Raw genomic sequence first — 17419 nt, forward strand, 5'->3', positions numbered from 1 at the left:
AGACATTACAATGCTGGCCACGTAGAGTAACAGGAGAAGGACAATGAGAATGAAATTACCTGTGCATTTGCGATCTGTGTCTTCTTTCTTTGACCCACTAATTGTCAACTTGCAGTTGAAGTTTTCCTCCCAGTATTCGGCAAACCATACGTTTCTTCTGTTGTTTTCAAGTGTGCGGGATGTAAAATAGGCATCAAACCCTAAACAGAGTTAAATGAAAAGGTTATTGCTTTCAGGGCACTGCTGGGACACTTGGAAATAAAAATACCAATGATGGTTTTTCTTCGTTTTAGTAGACTGGATGCTTGCTCTTTTGTGTCAATAAAAAAAAAAAAACAGTGAGGAAAAAAATACTAATGCTAACTCCGATGGCTAAATCCCTAGTTCAATCTGTCAGGCAGATGTGTGGCCTACAAACGACCTTTCACAATGAAATATGCATTAGAGACCTTAGCAGTGACACAGTGATCACAACATCCCTTGTATCTCTAGTGAGTAGACTAGGTCTTCATCATCACCAAGATAGTAAGTGATCATTTCAGTGCTTACTATGGACCAGACTCTCTGCTTTATGTAGATTCTTTCATTCATCTCCACAGCCTATGTGGTAGTTGCTATCATTTCCATTTTGCCAAAGCAAAAAGAGAGTCTTAGAAGACATAATAAAGTGCCCAAGGTCAACCATTATGCCATATTCTGCATCCCTAAGTATGTGAGTTACTGACCTGTGATTATCATTCTAAGAACCCTCTTGCATTTAGTAAGGACCCATTATGGAACTGACTTTCCAGTCAAAATGGAAGTTTTTGAAGAGGCCATAGGTAAACTGACCCCAACATAAGTGTAATGCTTTTTCTTAAGAGTGTTAGACGAGCAGACTCGAGAGAACAAGTGCCCAGGAAATCTCTAGCTACTTCTTTAGGATGGTGCAGCTTTAAATGGGCCAGTGGTCCTGTGAGAATCAGATTGGATTCAGTATCACAAGGGCTGGCCTTGAATCCCAGCTCCACTAATCTCACTAAGTCAGGGAAACATGAACAAGTACATGCTGGAACTTTCTTATCTTCCTTTCATTTACCTGTAAGGTGATACCACCTGTTTTCCTTATGGCATCTTGTTTGTGGCAGTGGGAAGACTTTGGAAACTCATGGAGTTTAAGGTCAAGAACCACAGGAAAAGATGGACTTACGTTCACATTATGTAAATTATTCAGTTACTCTTATTTAAGGCCACAAGAAAAGAACAGCTCTCAACTCTAAACTTCACAAGAGGAGCACGTCAGTTTAATTTTATTCACTACTACATTCATGGCCCAACATACAGTAGCCCTACTGTAAGTGGAAAACTTGAAATAAGTAAATGAGACAAAGAAAAAAAAAAAGAAAGAAAAAAGAAACCTATACAGGAGATTATATTTTAGAGAAAATAAAAAGAATAGTCTACATCTTTTAGTTATTTTCTAGGGTGTTGTGAGGACATGATTCTTGACCCGGTATCCAGGAAACTGTCCTTTCATACGCGCTGCCTTCGCTGACTTGAGAGTAATCGAGCTGTAGCATCTGACTCACTCTGATATCAACACTGATCGATCCATCTGTCTGGCTGGAAGTCCCATCCCACCTCACTGTTCTCCCATAACCCCGCCTCCAGATGACCGTTCAGTAAAAGAACAATTCCTAAATAAAGGGGAATCTTTGGGGGAAAGAGTCCCCCAGAATTTCCATGAACACTACATGTATGCGCTTGGTCATGTATATACATACACACACTCACATTGGTAACTAGTTAACTTTCACTTTTCTCTCCATCTATCCCCCTGCCAAACCCCTGCAAGGGGGAAAAAAAAAAACGGCAACAGTGGTAGACTGTGACACTGATGGCCCCTGATGGACCATGCTTCCTGGGCTTCACCCCCTTGTGTGGTCCCCTCTTACACAGCCTGCCTCTTTGTTCATGGGACACTGGCAGGCGCGATGCAAGCGGAGGCTGGAAAACCCTTTACTCACTGTGCCTTGTCCTGGTGAGACTCCCCTTGGAATCCAGCTACCACTCTCTAACACGAGTGGCTGAGGTACGTGACAGCTTGTGGAAAGAGAAGAGCCCAGCCAGACCCCAGCCCTCTCAGTAGAGCCTTTGTGGACTTTGCAGCCGTCCAGCTGACTCTGCAGTAGAACCACTCAGCTGAGAGCAGCCCCGACTGCAGAACGGTGGCGATTCATCTTTTAAACCACTAACACCTGAGGTGGTTTTTCTGCAGCCACAGACAACTGAAACACTGCTGCATGAGCACGGCACCCTAAACCCCTCTTTGTGAGACACCCGAACGACACACTCTTAAGGAAGAAGCAGCCTCCAGAGAACACAAATAGAAATAAACTCTTTGGCCACATGCCACAGGTCTGAAGCTCAAACCAGACTCAGAATAGGAACTACCAAAATGGCTCCAATTGTAGCACCGATACATATATTCCCCAGCTCAGAAGAAAACATCTTTAGAGGAAACCTCATCACTGAAAAAGTCCATCACTTCTAAACACCTCTCTCTTCAGCCTGTGTCTGCTGGAGAAGGAAGGACTGGGTGCAGCTAGCTAACACGGTGGTAGGCAAGAGAAGGCAGCAGGCACCTCCCTCTGTTCTAACAGAGAACCAGCAGATTTCTGGAAAGCCTGCGCTCTAACAGCAAGTGGATGAGCAACAGGCTTTCCTAGTCTGAACTCCGTCCTTTTACTCACACATCCAGTTCACTCCCAGCTTCCTTCTCCAGCTCACAGCAGGGACTCACTTGTAGGCTGAATTCCCTTTCACTCCAGCAAGGAACAAGCGACCAACTTCCCTGGGCGTCTCAGAAGGGGTGGAGGTTTGGGGCGGGACCAGAGAGGCTGCCTTTTTAACAAGCCCCAGGTGCTGTGCATGCAGCTCCTGCTTTGAGAAGCCCGAGTTCTCCAATCTTGGGTTTTTAACAAGATCCAGGTGATGCTCCTGTTGCCCAGATTGTGAGAAGCAAATCCTCAGCTTCTGAAGCTCGGATTTAAGCTGTTCCAGCCCAATTTGTTAAATGTCAGCCTTGTCACCTTCTCAGCCTCGAATCTTTGCCCTAGTTCAGATGACAGGGTCTTCGCTTTGCCTCTGCAGTTGAGACTTTTGTTTAGTACTGTGTTCAGTAAGGCAGGAGCCCTCCCTCACATCCTGTGGCCTGCAGATGGCTGGGGGGAGGTGGAGGGCACTGTGTGACCTGCAGGTGAGTTTGCCTGGTGTGTTCGCTCCATTGCTTCTCAAGGCTCCTTTGCAGCCTCAAAGGCTGTGTTCCTCAACTTTGTCTCCTGTTATCACTCTGGGCTCCCCAGCCCAGGAATTTCCATCCTGGTGCAACGTTTTAGTGCTTCTAAGAAGGTAACCTTAAATAGCCTGTGTCTTTGAAATGCAGCAGGACACTGTGGTCCTTCCCCCTTCATGTGCTCTGCCTGCCTTTGGTCTGTACAAAAACTTTAGCCAAAGAATAAGTTTAATCAGAGAAGTGAGAAAATGCAGAAGCAAAGGGAAGCAGTCAAACAGGAGAAAATAATAATAGTTTAGTCATTAAGCAAAGTCAAGGACCTTTAGTTCCTCCTCAAGGGCTATAGGTATCCTTTGAGCTATCTTATAGATGCTGAAACCACCACCATGTGGAAGAAGTTAATTACATGATGACCAGACTGTAGCCATGCCATAAGCTGCCACCATTCCAAGAACTGGCCTCAAAGAAGTGGGAACAAATTGACCCTGGAACTGAAGATTAACTGTACTCAAAACAATCAAGATGACGCGGATCAGACCACGGCATGACCAATTTCAAGATGACTGTCAGAGCTGACTGTGCTGTTTCTGCGTGTAGCCCCCTCCGTCCAGCTGTGACCCCTGAAACTCCCCGTTAAGAGCTCTTGCCCACTGACTGTCAGTCCAGGCATCGGCCTTTGGATACGAGCCCGCCCTCTCTCCCTGGTTGCTGGCCTCCGGAGTAAAGCCAACTTTCCTGTTCACCAACCTTGCCTCTTTATTGGCTTTTGAGCAGAGAGTAGCCAGACCCCACTTTTGGTAACATCTTCACTACCTCTTCTGAAGGCCCATGGCCTTGAGGGGTAACTCAGAGCCCTTAGCCAGGTACCAACATAGCACACATTGGCTTTTGGGTGGTTTCCTAGAGATGTGAACTGCCAACCCATAGGAGACCTTCACTTTTTCTGTCAGTAGAAAAAACACATAGTGTAGTGGTGGACTACACATCGATGTCACAATGGTGGGTTTAAACTGTATGAACTTGAGCACATTATTCAGTTCAAGGTTCCTCATCTGTAAAATGGGTTAATAGTAATACCTACGTCATAGGTTTGTTACAAGGATTAAACAAACTATTGTTTGTAAAGCATTCAGCATTGTGCCTGATATAGTAAAATATGAACTGTTGGTTCTTCAGTAAACATACTCATCCATTAAATATTTACTGAGCACCCACCCTGTGACAGGCACTGTTCTCTGCACTCACAAACCTTGGGATTAAGACCTACCTGTCCCTTATGGGATTTATGGCCAGCCTGGTGGGGAAGATAGACTTGAAAAAGTATCATTTAAATAAATATAAAATTACACCTGTGATAGCTTCCATGAAGGAAGGGTACAGGGATAGACCCGTGTTAGGAGTCAGAGAGGGCCTCCTGGAGAGAGAAGATACACAGATGAAAAAAGGGGAACATAGAGAGAGGGGATGAGCAGAGACTGGACGTTTGTTCAGGTGGAATAGCTATGCCTTAGGAATTCTTACGTCCTTCTCACATCTCCAAGTATCCCAGGACAACTGGCCTCAAAATCAACACATATACGTGGACCATCTTCTATGTATATGCTATCTAGTATCGCTACTAAAACTCAAATAGACTAATGGCATAAACGTTTATCCAATGAATGAATAAATATATATCACTGAGTTCGTCTCCCAAGTAGTCGTTAAAAATCCTGACGTCAGATTCACATATGGTTACATAAAAAGTTGTACCAATAGTTATGATTAGAAAAATAACAAGCATTATATATATATTTTTCATTAAGTGTCACATAAACCCTAGGAAGTAGGTAAGTAGGTACTAAAGTTATCCACACTTTAGAGGTAGGAACTAAGGCTCAGAGAGGATTCTGGGCTCAAGTCTGGCTAATTCCAGACCCTGGTGTTTGGTCCCATGTAGAGCAGTGATTCACACAGTTGGGTGGGTATCAAAATCATCTGGAAAGCTGATAACACAGAGGTCAGGCCCACTGAAGGTCAGATCTGGGTCTTTTTGTTTTTTCCCAAGTTCATTACAGTTTCTACAGCCTCACAATTTTACCTTTTTTTTTTTAAGGACGAGGCTATTTAATACCAGATGTACGGTCACCAAGGTGCAACAGAGAGTTAGGGATTGAAGCAGAATTTAGAATAACTCTAATAATATATGCATGTATGGGTGTGTGTCTGTGTGTTTCACAGTGAATTAATACTTTCTTCTCATTTCTGTGAGAGCTCTGAAGAAAAGTGATCTGGACACACATCCCTTTATTATTAGTTAAATTACCTGAGTTTTAAAAGACTAGGATTTCAGTTCATAGAAAACAAAATAAGAATTACCTTAAGGGAGAAAATCATTCTTTTATGTGGAGCTGATGAAATTCTTAGTATTAAATTGTTCCTTTTGTTGGACAGATGATTTTAATCTCAGAAGTTAATCTACAGGGGATTCTAAAGCAAATATCCCATGTTGAACAATATTCCTGTAATCTTGGAAGTAAACTGAGATCAGCATAGAAATGATGAGCAGGGTTTTAGAGTATTATAAAATGACATTTATCTGGTTCTTTGTTCTTTTAACTGGGCTGTTGCCTTTAAACTCCTCCTGAAATGTGTGGTCAAGACAAGAGTGTGCAAATCAATAGACACATAATTCATCCTGAGCGGTATGTTTGGGAGGTGACCTTTCCAACTGAGAAGGAAGAAGGTTCTCCCAGGTGCGTCGTATGAAAGGAAAACTATCAGTGTCAAGAGCCCTGCTCGGCTACGGTGAACAGAGACCGACAGATACTAATGGAGCTTCACGAGGCATATGAAAGTGACCAGTGGGCCTGACTGCTGCCTTATCCTCACAAGTCATGCACTGCAGGCTAGAATATCCCTGGCAGCCTACACGGCAGGGAGGACCCAAGGCTTCCTCTGCGCTCGCCTGTAAAGGGGAGGCTCTTAGCTCTTCCCGCTCTGCCTCTGACTCCGGAAGGATGTGGTCATGATTCAGAAACACAGCTCCTGGCACACCATAGGGAAGCGATACTAATAGAATAGATGAATGAATCGAAGAATAAAATGAAGAGGCGAAAACACAGACAGGGACAGAGAGAAAGGGAAAGAGCGAGAAGGGGGGAGGGGGAAACGGAGGGAGGAAGAAAAGGAAGGAAGTAGAAGAGAGGAGAAGAGACAAGAGGATGGAGGGGTGGGGAGGGAACACAGAGACACTGATGAGGAAAAGCAGCCGGGAACTCACGTTCCCTCCTGCTGAGAGGGTCAATCAGAACAATACATTTTGAAAATCAGCATTAGTTTTATTCCCTTTTCTATTTTTAGAACTCACAGTAGTGGGTTAAATTGTGGCCCCCGGAAGATATGTCCATTTCCTAACCTCCTGAACTTGTGAATATGACCCTACTGGGAAAATATCTGGATACTGTCTAACATCAAGTTATATTGCAAATGTAGTTAAGGCTCTCAAGATGAGGTCATCCTGGATTATCTGTGTTGGCCCTAAATCCCATGACAAGGATACTTTAAAAAGACACACGGAGGGAGGGACCCACAAGGAGAGGGGGCTGTGGAGAAGGCTATGTGGAGACGGAAGCAGAGACTGAAGTGATGCAGCCACAAGCCAAGGGAACCCTGGAGCAACCTGAAGCTGGAAGAGGCAAGGAAGGATCCTCTCCCAGAGCCTTCAGAGGAATCACGGTGCTGTCCACACCTTCATTTCAGACATCTAGCCTCCAGAACTGTAAGAGAATAAAGTTCTGCTGTTTTTTTTTTTTTTTTTTTTTTTTTTTTTTTTTTGCGGTACGCGGGCCTCTCACTGTTGTGGCCTCTCCCGCTGCGGAGCACAGGCTCCGGACGTGCAGGCTCAGCGGCCATGGCTCACGGGCCTAGCCGCTCCGCGGCATGTGGGATCTTCCCAGACCGGGGCACGAACCCGCATCCCCTGCATCGGCAGGCGGACTCTCAACCACTGCGCCACCAGGGAAGCCCTAAAGTTCTGCTGTTTTAAGCCACTAAGTTTGTGGTCACTTGTTATGGCAGCCCCAGGAAACAAATACAACCATGACAAGTCAAAAATCCCATGTTAGTATCCTTTCCCCTAGCTTTTCTCCCATCCGAATGACATGATTTGATTCCCAGATGTGACACACTGATGGCTTACAGAATATATTTAACCTACAGACTTGTCCTCTCTATTTGCCCCCGAGTATTTTAAAAGCTAATTAGAGAATCAGGAGATTTATTTTTTAAGTCCAGATTTCTGGCTTCCCTTGTAACGACAGACAGTCTGGAAACATAGACGCCATTCCCACGTGGCAGCCGTCAGCAGGTGCTGGAGAACATGTGTCCCTTCAAGTGGCCTGAGCTCTTCCTCTCGCAGCACCCTTCCCCCACCGCTACCACCTCTGACAGTTTCCACCTGAACCTCTTTTCTTGTTGGTAAGATGTGTGTGGTTGTCCTGGCAGACACCAAGCTTTCCACCACCAAGAAATGCACCTCTCTTTAACACACCTTGGCTGCAACTCCAGTGATATACAAACCCCCCTGAAATAAGAGATATTATCTCAGGCCACTAAGAATATATCTTTGAAAAAGCTACTATAAAGGAAGGAAAGTTGGAAAAGTGGCAGCATATAAAATTGAGAGAAATCATCTATTTTTGTATACACAAACAAAATCACTTCTAAGATGTGTAGAAGAGACTATCACCACTAAAATAGCTACAAAAAAATACCTATCCAAGGACAAGTGTATCTTTCCATTTAATTAGGTTGATTTTTGTCCTTCATTAGAATTTTAAAATTCCCCTTTTGTCCATTCCCTTGAAGCTAATTTATAAGTTTTCTGTGATCTTAATAGAAAATATTAACATTTTCTTTTTCTAGAGTTAGACAAGCTGCTTTTACCATTCATATGGAGAAAATATAAAAACCAAGAGAACTCTGAAAAAGAAGAGCAACTGCATGTGAGTGTTTGGGGATGCTGATGAAGGGAGGTGAAGAGGAATACAAATCCTACCAGGTATGATATTGTTAACATAGATTATAAATCTCTAGGAGTAAAAAGAATAAATTTGGCAGAAGACCAAGGAGATCAATAGACCATTGGAATAAAACAGAAAGTCCAGAAATAGACCCAACTGCACATGAGAAATTCATAGAATAGTGAATAAAGCTAGCAATTCAGATCACCAGGGACACACTGACCTTTCAATAAAAAATCGAATTAAACACCAAACTGTTGGATAATTTGTTGGTTTACAAAATCGGGAGTTGCCTGGGTGAAATGTGAAACTGGCCCCCATACACGGAGGGCAAGGAGAGACCAAAGAGAGAGAGCTCTTCAGGTTGGTAGGTGGCAGGTTTAACAAGCAAGGGAACTCACAATGAGGCTAGTCTTGGGTGACTGCCTGCCAGAATCTTAAAAATGGAGACAGAGGCCTTTATACCATCCAGACAGTCTCAATACCACCTTACCTTCTAAAGGCCACTTCCTGGAAAATGGCTCTCACTGTGAGAATGGCGGGTCGGCTTGAGGGTCAACCAAAGGTCAAATCCTCTGAGGGACCTCCTCCAACATAAATGCATAATGATCAAATTGGATCCCAATTAGAAATTTAACATTGCATTAGCCCACAAGAAACATGGGAAGAACTGCATAGATTTAACCAGAGTAAGTGAACTTGGGGTGTCCGGTCTCCACAAGAGGATGACTTTTGCACAGCTGTATAAACTAGGGGTCCTTCACCCTTGGTTTGAGGCCACCTGCTGCAGGATATGTGCAGTGGGTTCCCATACACGTGGCGTGTTCCCAGATATCCTCTGCTCTTGCCCTGCCTGCACTCGGGCAGTGCTGTGGACAGTCAGTTCTTTGTCTGCTTCTCTCCAGAAACTTTAAGTTCCTGGCAGAAAAAGACTCTGCCCTGCTCATCTCCGCCTCCCAATTCAAGTTTCTGTAAACATTTATTGAAGTCAATTGAAGTTGGAGACATGTAAATCAGTTTGGCAAGAAGATCATTACTGATCTGTTGGGACAAATTTAGGCTCTCAGAAGCACCCACAGAATTTGCTGGCTGTATCTACTGATGAGAGTGGTGGAAACCAGCCATTATTTTTGAGAAAACAAATAAGAATTATTGCAATGGAAATTATCCCACAAAGAACACAACTCCCATGGGGAGTGTTTATGGATGAGGTGGAGGGAATAATGTTTGCAATATTATTCCACAAAAGGCCTCCAAAGAGCTGTTGCATTTTATATAACACAGGAAGGGCTGCCATCTTCCATTCCTTTAAATTGCCTGGGAAACAGAAGGGCACTTTATATAACCTGAATATACTTATATGGGAACAAATATGGGTATAAAAAGCACATATTAAATGGATAGTTTAATAGTTAAAAAGATTAAAAGCATACTCTGGAACTAGAATTCTAGGGTTCAATTCCTGACTTTGTTACTTGCTAGCTAGATGACCTTGAGCAAATAACCTAACCCGTCTAAGTTTCTCCACCTTTAAAATGGGGATGATGGTAACATCTGCGCCACAGGATCCATGCCAGGCTTCCACGTGGGGCTGTATGCAGTGTTTACAACAAATGCATGGCACAGAGCAAGAGTATAGATATTAACTAAGTTAATAGAAAATTAACACAGACACACACATAAGGTGAGAAAGAGAGAACAAGAAGAGGAAAATCAGGATAATTTGAACTTTAACACTAGGGACTATGCATGGCATACTCAGTTATCCACCTCCTGGCTTGGAAATCATATAGACCTAAGTCTGAATCCTTCCTCTGCCACCTACGAGCTATTTTCTTTAACTTACGCTAAGTTGATCTCTCAGGTTTCTACTGTTTGTGTTTTGTTGTTCAACTGTGTATCTGTTCACTTAGTAGTTTTTTCTTTCATTCATTCATTCACTCACTCACTTATTGCAGAAAAGACGTAAAGTAGCACCTCCATTTTCTCATTTATAAAATAAGGATGGTAGTACCTTCCTTAGAGATGGATGTAAAGGTTGAAAAATATTGAGGTTAAACCAACAACTTAAAGTTGCTGAGTACATGTAGGTTCCTTTCCTCCTGTGAATGTCTGTAGATTTTTTTTAAAAAAATTGAAGTATAGCTGATTTACAATGTTGTGTTCGTTTTGGATGTACAGCAAAGTGATTCAATTATATATGCAGTTTTTCAGAGTCTTTCCCACTGGAGGTTATTACAAGTTACCGAATATGGTTCCCTGTGCTATACAGTAGGTCCTTGTTGTTCATCTATTTTATGTAGAGTAGTGTGTTTCTGTTCATCCCAGACTCCTAATGGATCCCTCCTTTCTCCCTTTTCTCTTTGGTAACCATAAGCTTGTTTTCTAGGTCTGCAGTTTTAGTATCAGTTCCAGACACTAGAAAGTAACTGCCTTCCATACTTGAAAGCCTCTCATCGTTCTCCTATGCCATGTGCAGCCACGTCAACTTAATAACCTGAACGTCTGTTGCTTTAGGGTGGCTCAGGGTGCACAGGTAGTAGAGACAAAAGGTAAAAGGCCATCCCTCTAGTATATATGCTTTAGGAAGTCAGACTCGAAGAGGCCGTCTCCTGGAGGTCACAGGCTGCTCCTGCAGAGTGTGGAATTGGTGGCGAGTCAGGGTGTGGTGGAGGGTTCCTGCTCTACTCCCTGCTACCCCACCCTCATTATGAGGCTCAAGTTGAAACTCTGCCTTCACTGGTTCAATAGTCTGTACAGAACCTTGGTAAAGAGCACCAGACACTAAGGTTACAGCATGACTCTTGGGTTCGGGTTTTTATTGTCATTGCTGTCATTTCTTGCCTTCCTCCGCACCTGTCGTCCTCATCTTCCCCTTCCTACAACCGTACTACGTTATTTTCAAGATATCCCAAATATCCATAGTTTCTTTCCTCCCCAGTACCAATGAATATCAGAACTGTGATGCTACATTTGTGCAATCTTGACTGCATCAATCTTGACCATGATAGATACTGGTACTACGTATCAAAAGTCATAAAAACGGTGCAAACTCTGCTCTAGCAATTTTACTTCAAGATACTTATCCTAATGGAAAAGTATATATACTTCTTTTAGAGAAGATGTGTCAAGGGCAAGGAGATATTAAGGAATTATTAATTTTATCAGATGTGATATATAGCACAGTGATTATGGTGTTCTTATCAATTAGAAATGCATTCTGATATACTTTAGGTAAGAAGACATAACTGAAATTCAATCTGAAATGTCCCTTCACAATAAAAGTTCAGAGGGGACAGTTAAACATGATTTGCAGGATATCGATGGCATTTGAAGCTGGGTTATCAGCTCTTGGAAGTTTATTATATGATTCTCTCTACTTCTGTGTATGTTTGATAAATTCTATAATAGAATATGTATAAAGCAGTTAGGAAAATGAGGATTTGAGCACTGTTTATAATAATGAAAACTTAGAACCATCATAAAGGCCCTCAACACATGATTACATAATATCTATATGCTGCAAATGTATGCAATCATTAGAATTTGACAGACAGGAAAGTGTAGTTTTAAGAGAATACCTAGGAACCAGGAATTCAAGTTAGTGCGTTATATTAAAAAATGCAAAGACTACTTTGATAGTATGGCTATTTTTTATATTTAACACTCATCAAATATCAATAGTTGGTTATTACTGGAGGATGGATGATGTTTATTTTACTTTAGCTCAACCATTTTTTCTATTTATATATATATATATAACATATATATAAACACATACATACATAAAAACATATATATATGTGTATACTATATTTTATAAATATATATCACCAAAATATATGCCCAGTCCATATAATATTTAGTCTACTGCAAGTAGTAAAACTTTGTAGAAGAGCAGTTATCTTCCAAGGTAAGTTAATTCCTGCTTCCATACATACCAGGTTTTCACAAATGTAATCTATGAATCTATTATTTGTGACTTTACACAAAATAGACATAGTAAATATACTCATGTCACCACTTCCTGCATCTGCAAGCATAGCAGACATCAACAATCAGTCATGATAATCAGTCCTAAGGAGGCTGGTCTCCAACTCCTTTACAGTTAGTGCTTTAGAAAGCTAATGTTGATCTGGCTTTTTGTAAGATAAATATATGTGTCATCCTTGATATGATTATATATTTTTAAGAAATTATTCCTGGGAATTTACTATATATAAAATAGTATTCTTGGATATGAACATTTAAATAAATTGATGATAACACAATCTCATACTTAACGGTTGACTACTCTGCTTGTAGATTTGGCCTAAATGCTTTTCATGGATTTCACATATTGGACATAAAAACACCATTCTTTGTTCTCAAAGAACTCTCAGCCTAATAACATATCTTAGAAAATACTAAGGAAAACCATATGGTACTTTTGCTAAATATCATCTGTTCAATATTTTCATGAAATAAATGTGGTAGATGGTAGGGATTGTCTTTATGGAAAATCAAAAATAGTAGGGTGTGTTGCAAACATTGTTTATTTATTGGTCACTGTTTTTCACTTAATCTTATTGTTTACATTATAAAGTTTGTTTGTTTGTTTTTTCTGTAGTTCTCAAAATACTTGATTTTCTACTAGCTCCCAAGAGACTTCCTGGTAGGAGACAAGGACTGGGTTGAAAGTTTCTAAATTTCAAACAACACACAACCTGGTATGATACCTCTGCTGCCATCACAGTTGAAGTCCTGCCCTATGATTAGCAGACCTCAGGGCAGTTCCTTCTTTACTTTTTTTTTTTTTTTTTAAAAAGCAAACCTTCAAGAATCAGTCATCTACTGGAGTTCCTCTTCTGTTTCCTGAACTCTAAGACCCCATCTTAGTTTCTATGCTCTCTTAATATCCAGGAAGAGACTGGAAAGTTAAGTTCAGATAGGTGGTTGGCCCTATTACCTAGCTGGAGAAGATCATACGAAATCAAAGAAAATCACCGAGGATGTGTTAGGAAATTTCCCAGATTAGATTTGCCTTTCATAAAAGACAGCCTTTAGATAAGAAGGGCAAGGGCTTGCCATGAGCTGAGGCTACAGATGCATCTCGCTTGGACTGTTAACGACACACAGATCTTCATGTGTGTAGAGCTCCTCTTTTCAGGAGCTATCCTCTGTTCTAAATGACTATTTGCAGAGTGTTTATGTCTAGAACAGAGTTCATATCCCTGCCTCTCCATTGGAATTATGTATGGAACTAAGCCTGGACTCCAAGCCAGACCAATAAATCAGAGTATCTGCTGGTGGGCCTAGGCATCAGCTTTCTAACTTCCCAGGTGATTCTTATGTGCAGTCTGGGTTAACAACACCTGCTCTAGAATATTAGGTGATTTGATCACTCATGTCCATTTTACCCACAGCCCAAGAAGAGCTGTCCAAGGGATACCAGAAAAAGAAGATGAGGTCCCTTGAGTGTATCTATTCTTGCTATATGTATCAGGATTCCATGCTCAAATGTCTTCAGAAATATCTAATAAGTAGTGAAGTATGTTGCCATAATTGATTACATCTCAGTGCCAATCTTTGAAAATTGTTATTCATTATATGAAAGGTTTCCAAAGCAATACCTTGCTACATATTAGCGTATACATATGTTTGTTCAAGCTTGGTAACATCCTAATGAATGTAGGATCACATTTGTTTCCATAGTAAATTTTGTGAACATGTTATATACATATAATGTATATATATTTTATGCAGAAATGTTTAAGATTTTTTTGAGTCATATTAAATTATGTTTATATTCATGTATATATATGATTTTCCAACAATCATAATCTTACATAATAATGAATTTTACCCAGAGAAAACACTGAATAGTTCAACAAATGGAACCGACCCATTTTTCCAGCAAAAAACAGAGCAAAAGCCAGGCAAACTTGTCAGAGAATTATTCTGCATCGTGGACGCTTCACATTTTATTTTTAATAACCGTACAAGAACCACGTTGCCTGGTTACCATCTTCATTTTGTACTCTGATCTAAAAATGTCTCAGCAGCCAGAAGTTTTCAGTGAGCTCCACACCTAAACTTATATAATCAAACATCTATAACAATCCAGGAAGAATTTTATTAAAATGATATTTCATTTTCTTCCTAGTCACAGATTTAGCCACTGCTTAAAAGATTGAGTGAAAAAAAAATTAACATTTTGAAGGAAGGACTTCAGTTATGCTGATCTGAGAGGGAAAAAAAAAGACTAGAAAAAAATAAGGAAAAGGAAACCTGGTAAAACAATCATACTGGTGTCCCAAATATGTGACCATTTACTACTCGAATTCCTGGAAATATAAATCAAAAGAAGAAAAAAATATGTAGACCAAGAAAAGCTTAATACTTAAAATATTATCTAATAATTCATGACAAAGGTGACTTTTATTTTGGGGTATTTTCAGGTTTTAGTAAAACTGTCTAACATCTTTACTTCTTGATTCCTATTGTAGCAACCCCTAATGCCTGCTATTTTGATGTATATTTTTCTGTGTGTTATTTACCATATTAATGAAGACGTCATACTTTCAGAAATGTAAAAATAACCTGAGAATAGATGTCGTATGTGAATAAATGTCTTCATGTAGAGATCAAGTTTAGGAAGCAAATGCAGGTCATTCCATTCTTTCACCACCCAAGTTACCAAGATATTCCTGAGGTGGAGACAGTGCATGAGGTGCTACAATAGGAAAGGTTATTTGTTCTGAACTCTACTCTCTTCTGCTTGTGGGTTACTATATCCTATTTTCTAGGAATCTGCTTACACATTCATATAGTTGCATGAGGTGTTGGCTGGCTGAGTTAAGGGTGAGTGTCTTAACTCAATCTGGGTCAATCAACTTCCTTTTCTTGGGAAGCCCAAATTGGAAATAATGAAATTTCAGTCTCAACCCAGACTGCTCCCTTTAACAGTAGAGAGGTAAACTCAGGAGTTCCTGACAGCAGCCATGTTGATGGGAAGGTAGAAGCGGTTGGTGTATTTTGGGAGAGAAGAATGAGTCAATCAGAGGCCAAGAGAGAAGAAACATGGAGGTAAAAAAAGAAGAGTGTCTTGCATTTTCTATAGGGCTCAAGTATGTGGTTCTAATCTGTTTCTGACACCTGGATATATTCCTTTCCCTTGGACTCTATAAGACCTCTCTTTATTTATAATAAACCACCCCCCTTTCTTTGTGCTTGGCCAAATCCCAATGGGTGTCTACCACTGATTGCCAACTATAAGGGTTGTAACGAATATTGATGTAGGGGTAAGTCAGATATGGATCTTGTCCTCAAGGAGATTGCCAAGAAGGGGTATACACACAGATAATTTTAACCAAAGGGAGAGAGTTTCAGAAGCTATAGAGGTGAGATGATAGATGTTTTCACGAGAAGCAGCTAACATTCCTGGCTCTGGAAAAGGTAGATCAGGAAAGTTTTTCAGAGCAGTGATATTCAGTCAATGTATTTGAACATGTCTAGAATGATAACTAACACTTGATTTTTTTCTTTCAATTTTTTTCTAGGTAATTGGTGTTACAGGAGTACAAATTCAATTTTCTGCCATTTGGATCAGGCACAGAAATCCTTGTTTTCCCTCCCGCTGTGGAACACTACTGGAGGGAGAGCTTCATGCTCTTTATTTTAGCATAAGCAATGGGAGGTACTTGGTATTCAAACCATATGGCAATATAATAAATATGGTCTCACCTTGAACGTGATGTTTCCAACAACTAAATATGGTCAGCACTGTTTGCACCAGAGCCCTACTGACAGATTTCCCCTCCTCTAAGGAGCAGGCCGCACATTGAGTGCCATGGGAGAGCTGTGTGACCATTACAGGCAGAGCCTGTGCTTGCTACCAAGCACCAAGGTCAGTGGCATTATCAAAAGGAATACATCCCCATTTTAATCACCAGGGATTGCTTTTTTTGTCATCCAAACTTCAAATGTGTCTTGGATGAAATCAGAAAATGGCATAACAGAGCAATTAATCACAGCAGAAATTAATGAAAGCAAGAGGCCCCATGGCAGAGAGATTATGAAAACACAGTCTTCACCCCTCAACTCACTTTCAGTCTTTGAAGGTAGATAAGAAAATACAAACAACAATAACAATAATACTGAGTAATATTTATTGAAAAAAATATAAATCATTATCCTGGGCTTAGAGTGTTAAATGTGTTATTTCAGTTCTCACAAACATCCTATGAGTTAGCCATCATTAGTATCCCCATTTTGTGAACGAGTAAACTGAAACTTCTATAGTGTAAATAATTGGCCCAAAAGTTCATAGCTAACGAGCTGAAGCTAAACACAATCTGCCTCATTCCAGAGGGTAAACTCCTAACGACAATGCAAGAAGAAATGAAAGAAGAAAGCCATATAAAAATTTGGAAGGTACTCTACTAATGTTACAGGAATTCAGGGAAGGAAGGGGAATGCCAGGCTGGAGTTACGTGCATTCAAACCATGGCAGAACTGTGATCTAAGCTCAGCCTTGAAGATGCAGCCTTCATATACATGGGAAGGACTAAAGACAGCAGAGGATAATAGCAATAATAAAGGGGTGAGGCGGTTTTATCGTATGTATTTCTGGATGATGAATAAACCGATTTGACCATAATGGATGCTTTCTCAGAGGAGAACTTTCTGTAAAGATACTATGGAATCAGATGTGGGAGGGTCTTAAGGCCAAAGAAGTTGGATATTATATCACAGGCATTGTGAAGTCATTGAGGGCTGGTTCTTAAGAGTGGATACCTTGACAACAGAAGGAAGGACTTGAGGAGGACTACACTAGCAGTACTGGGAGGAGAGTTCACATTTGTTGAATGACAATGTGATAGAAGCATTCATGTACGCGGTCTACTATAGTTGTTAATATACCCTGGAATATAGTAACTACCATGTCCGTACTTGGATGTCAGGGAAGACGCCTCTTTCAAGGTCACCAAATGGTAAAGGTAGACACAATATTTTAGCCCTAGTCTGTTTACTTGAAAACCCATACTCTTAACTATTCAATGTGAAAAACACTAAATAAAGAGATATTGGACACCTGTAATAAAAATAATAACAATTAACATTGATGAGCATTTACTATTTCTAGGTTCTATGTGATTTA

The 17419-nt window shown here is 40.7% G+C and overlaps 1 protein-coding gene across 2 annotated transcripts in view; it reads right to left on the minus strand.

The window, feature by feature from the left end:
- The window catches only part of GRM7 (glutamate metabotropic receptor 7), a gene marked incomplete at both ends in the record, with an annotated part of 809284 nt that overhangs the window by 322080 nt on the left and 469785 nt on the right, over positions 1-17419 (minus strand). For both annotated transcript variants that reach the window (XM_079713568.1, XM_079713567.1), the window contains one exon: positions 60-200. In XM_079713568.1, coding sequence (XP_079569694.1) covers positions 60-200 — 141 coding nt within the window. The remainder of the gene's footprint in view (positions 1-59; positions 201-17419) is intronic.

Source organism: Hyperoodon ampullatus, assembly GCF_949752795.1.
Source record: "Hyperoodon ampullatus genome assembly, chromosome: 10".
Classification (NCBI taxonomy): domain Eukaryota; kingdom Metazoa; phylum Chordata; class Mammalia; order Artiodactyla; family Ziphiidae; genus Hyperoodon; species Hyperoodon ampullatus.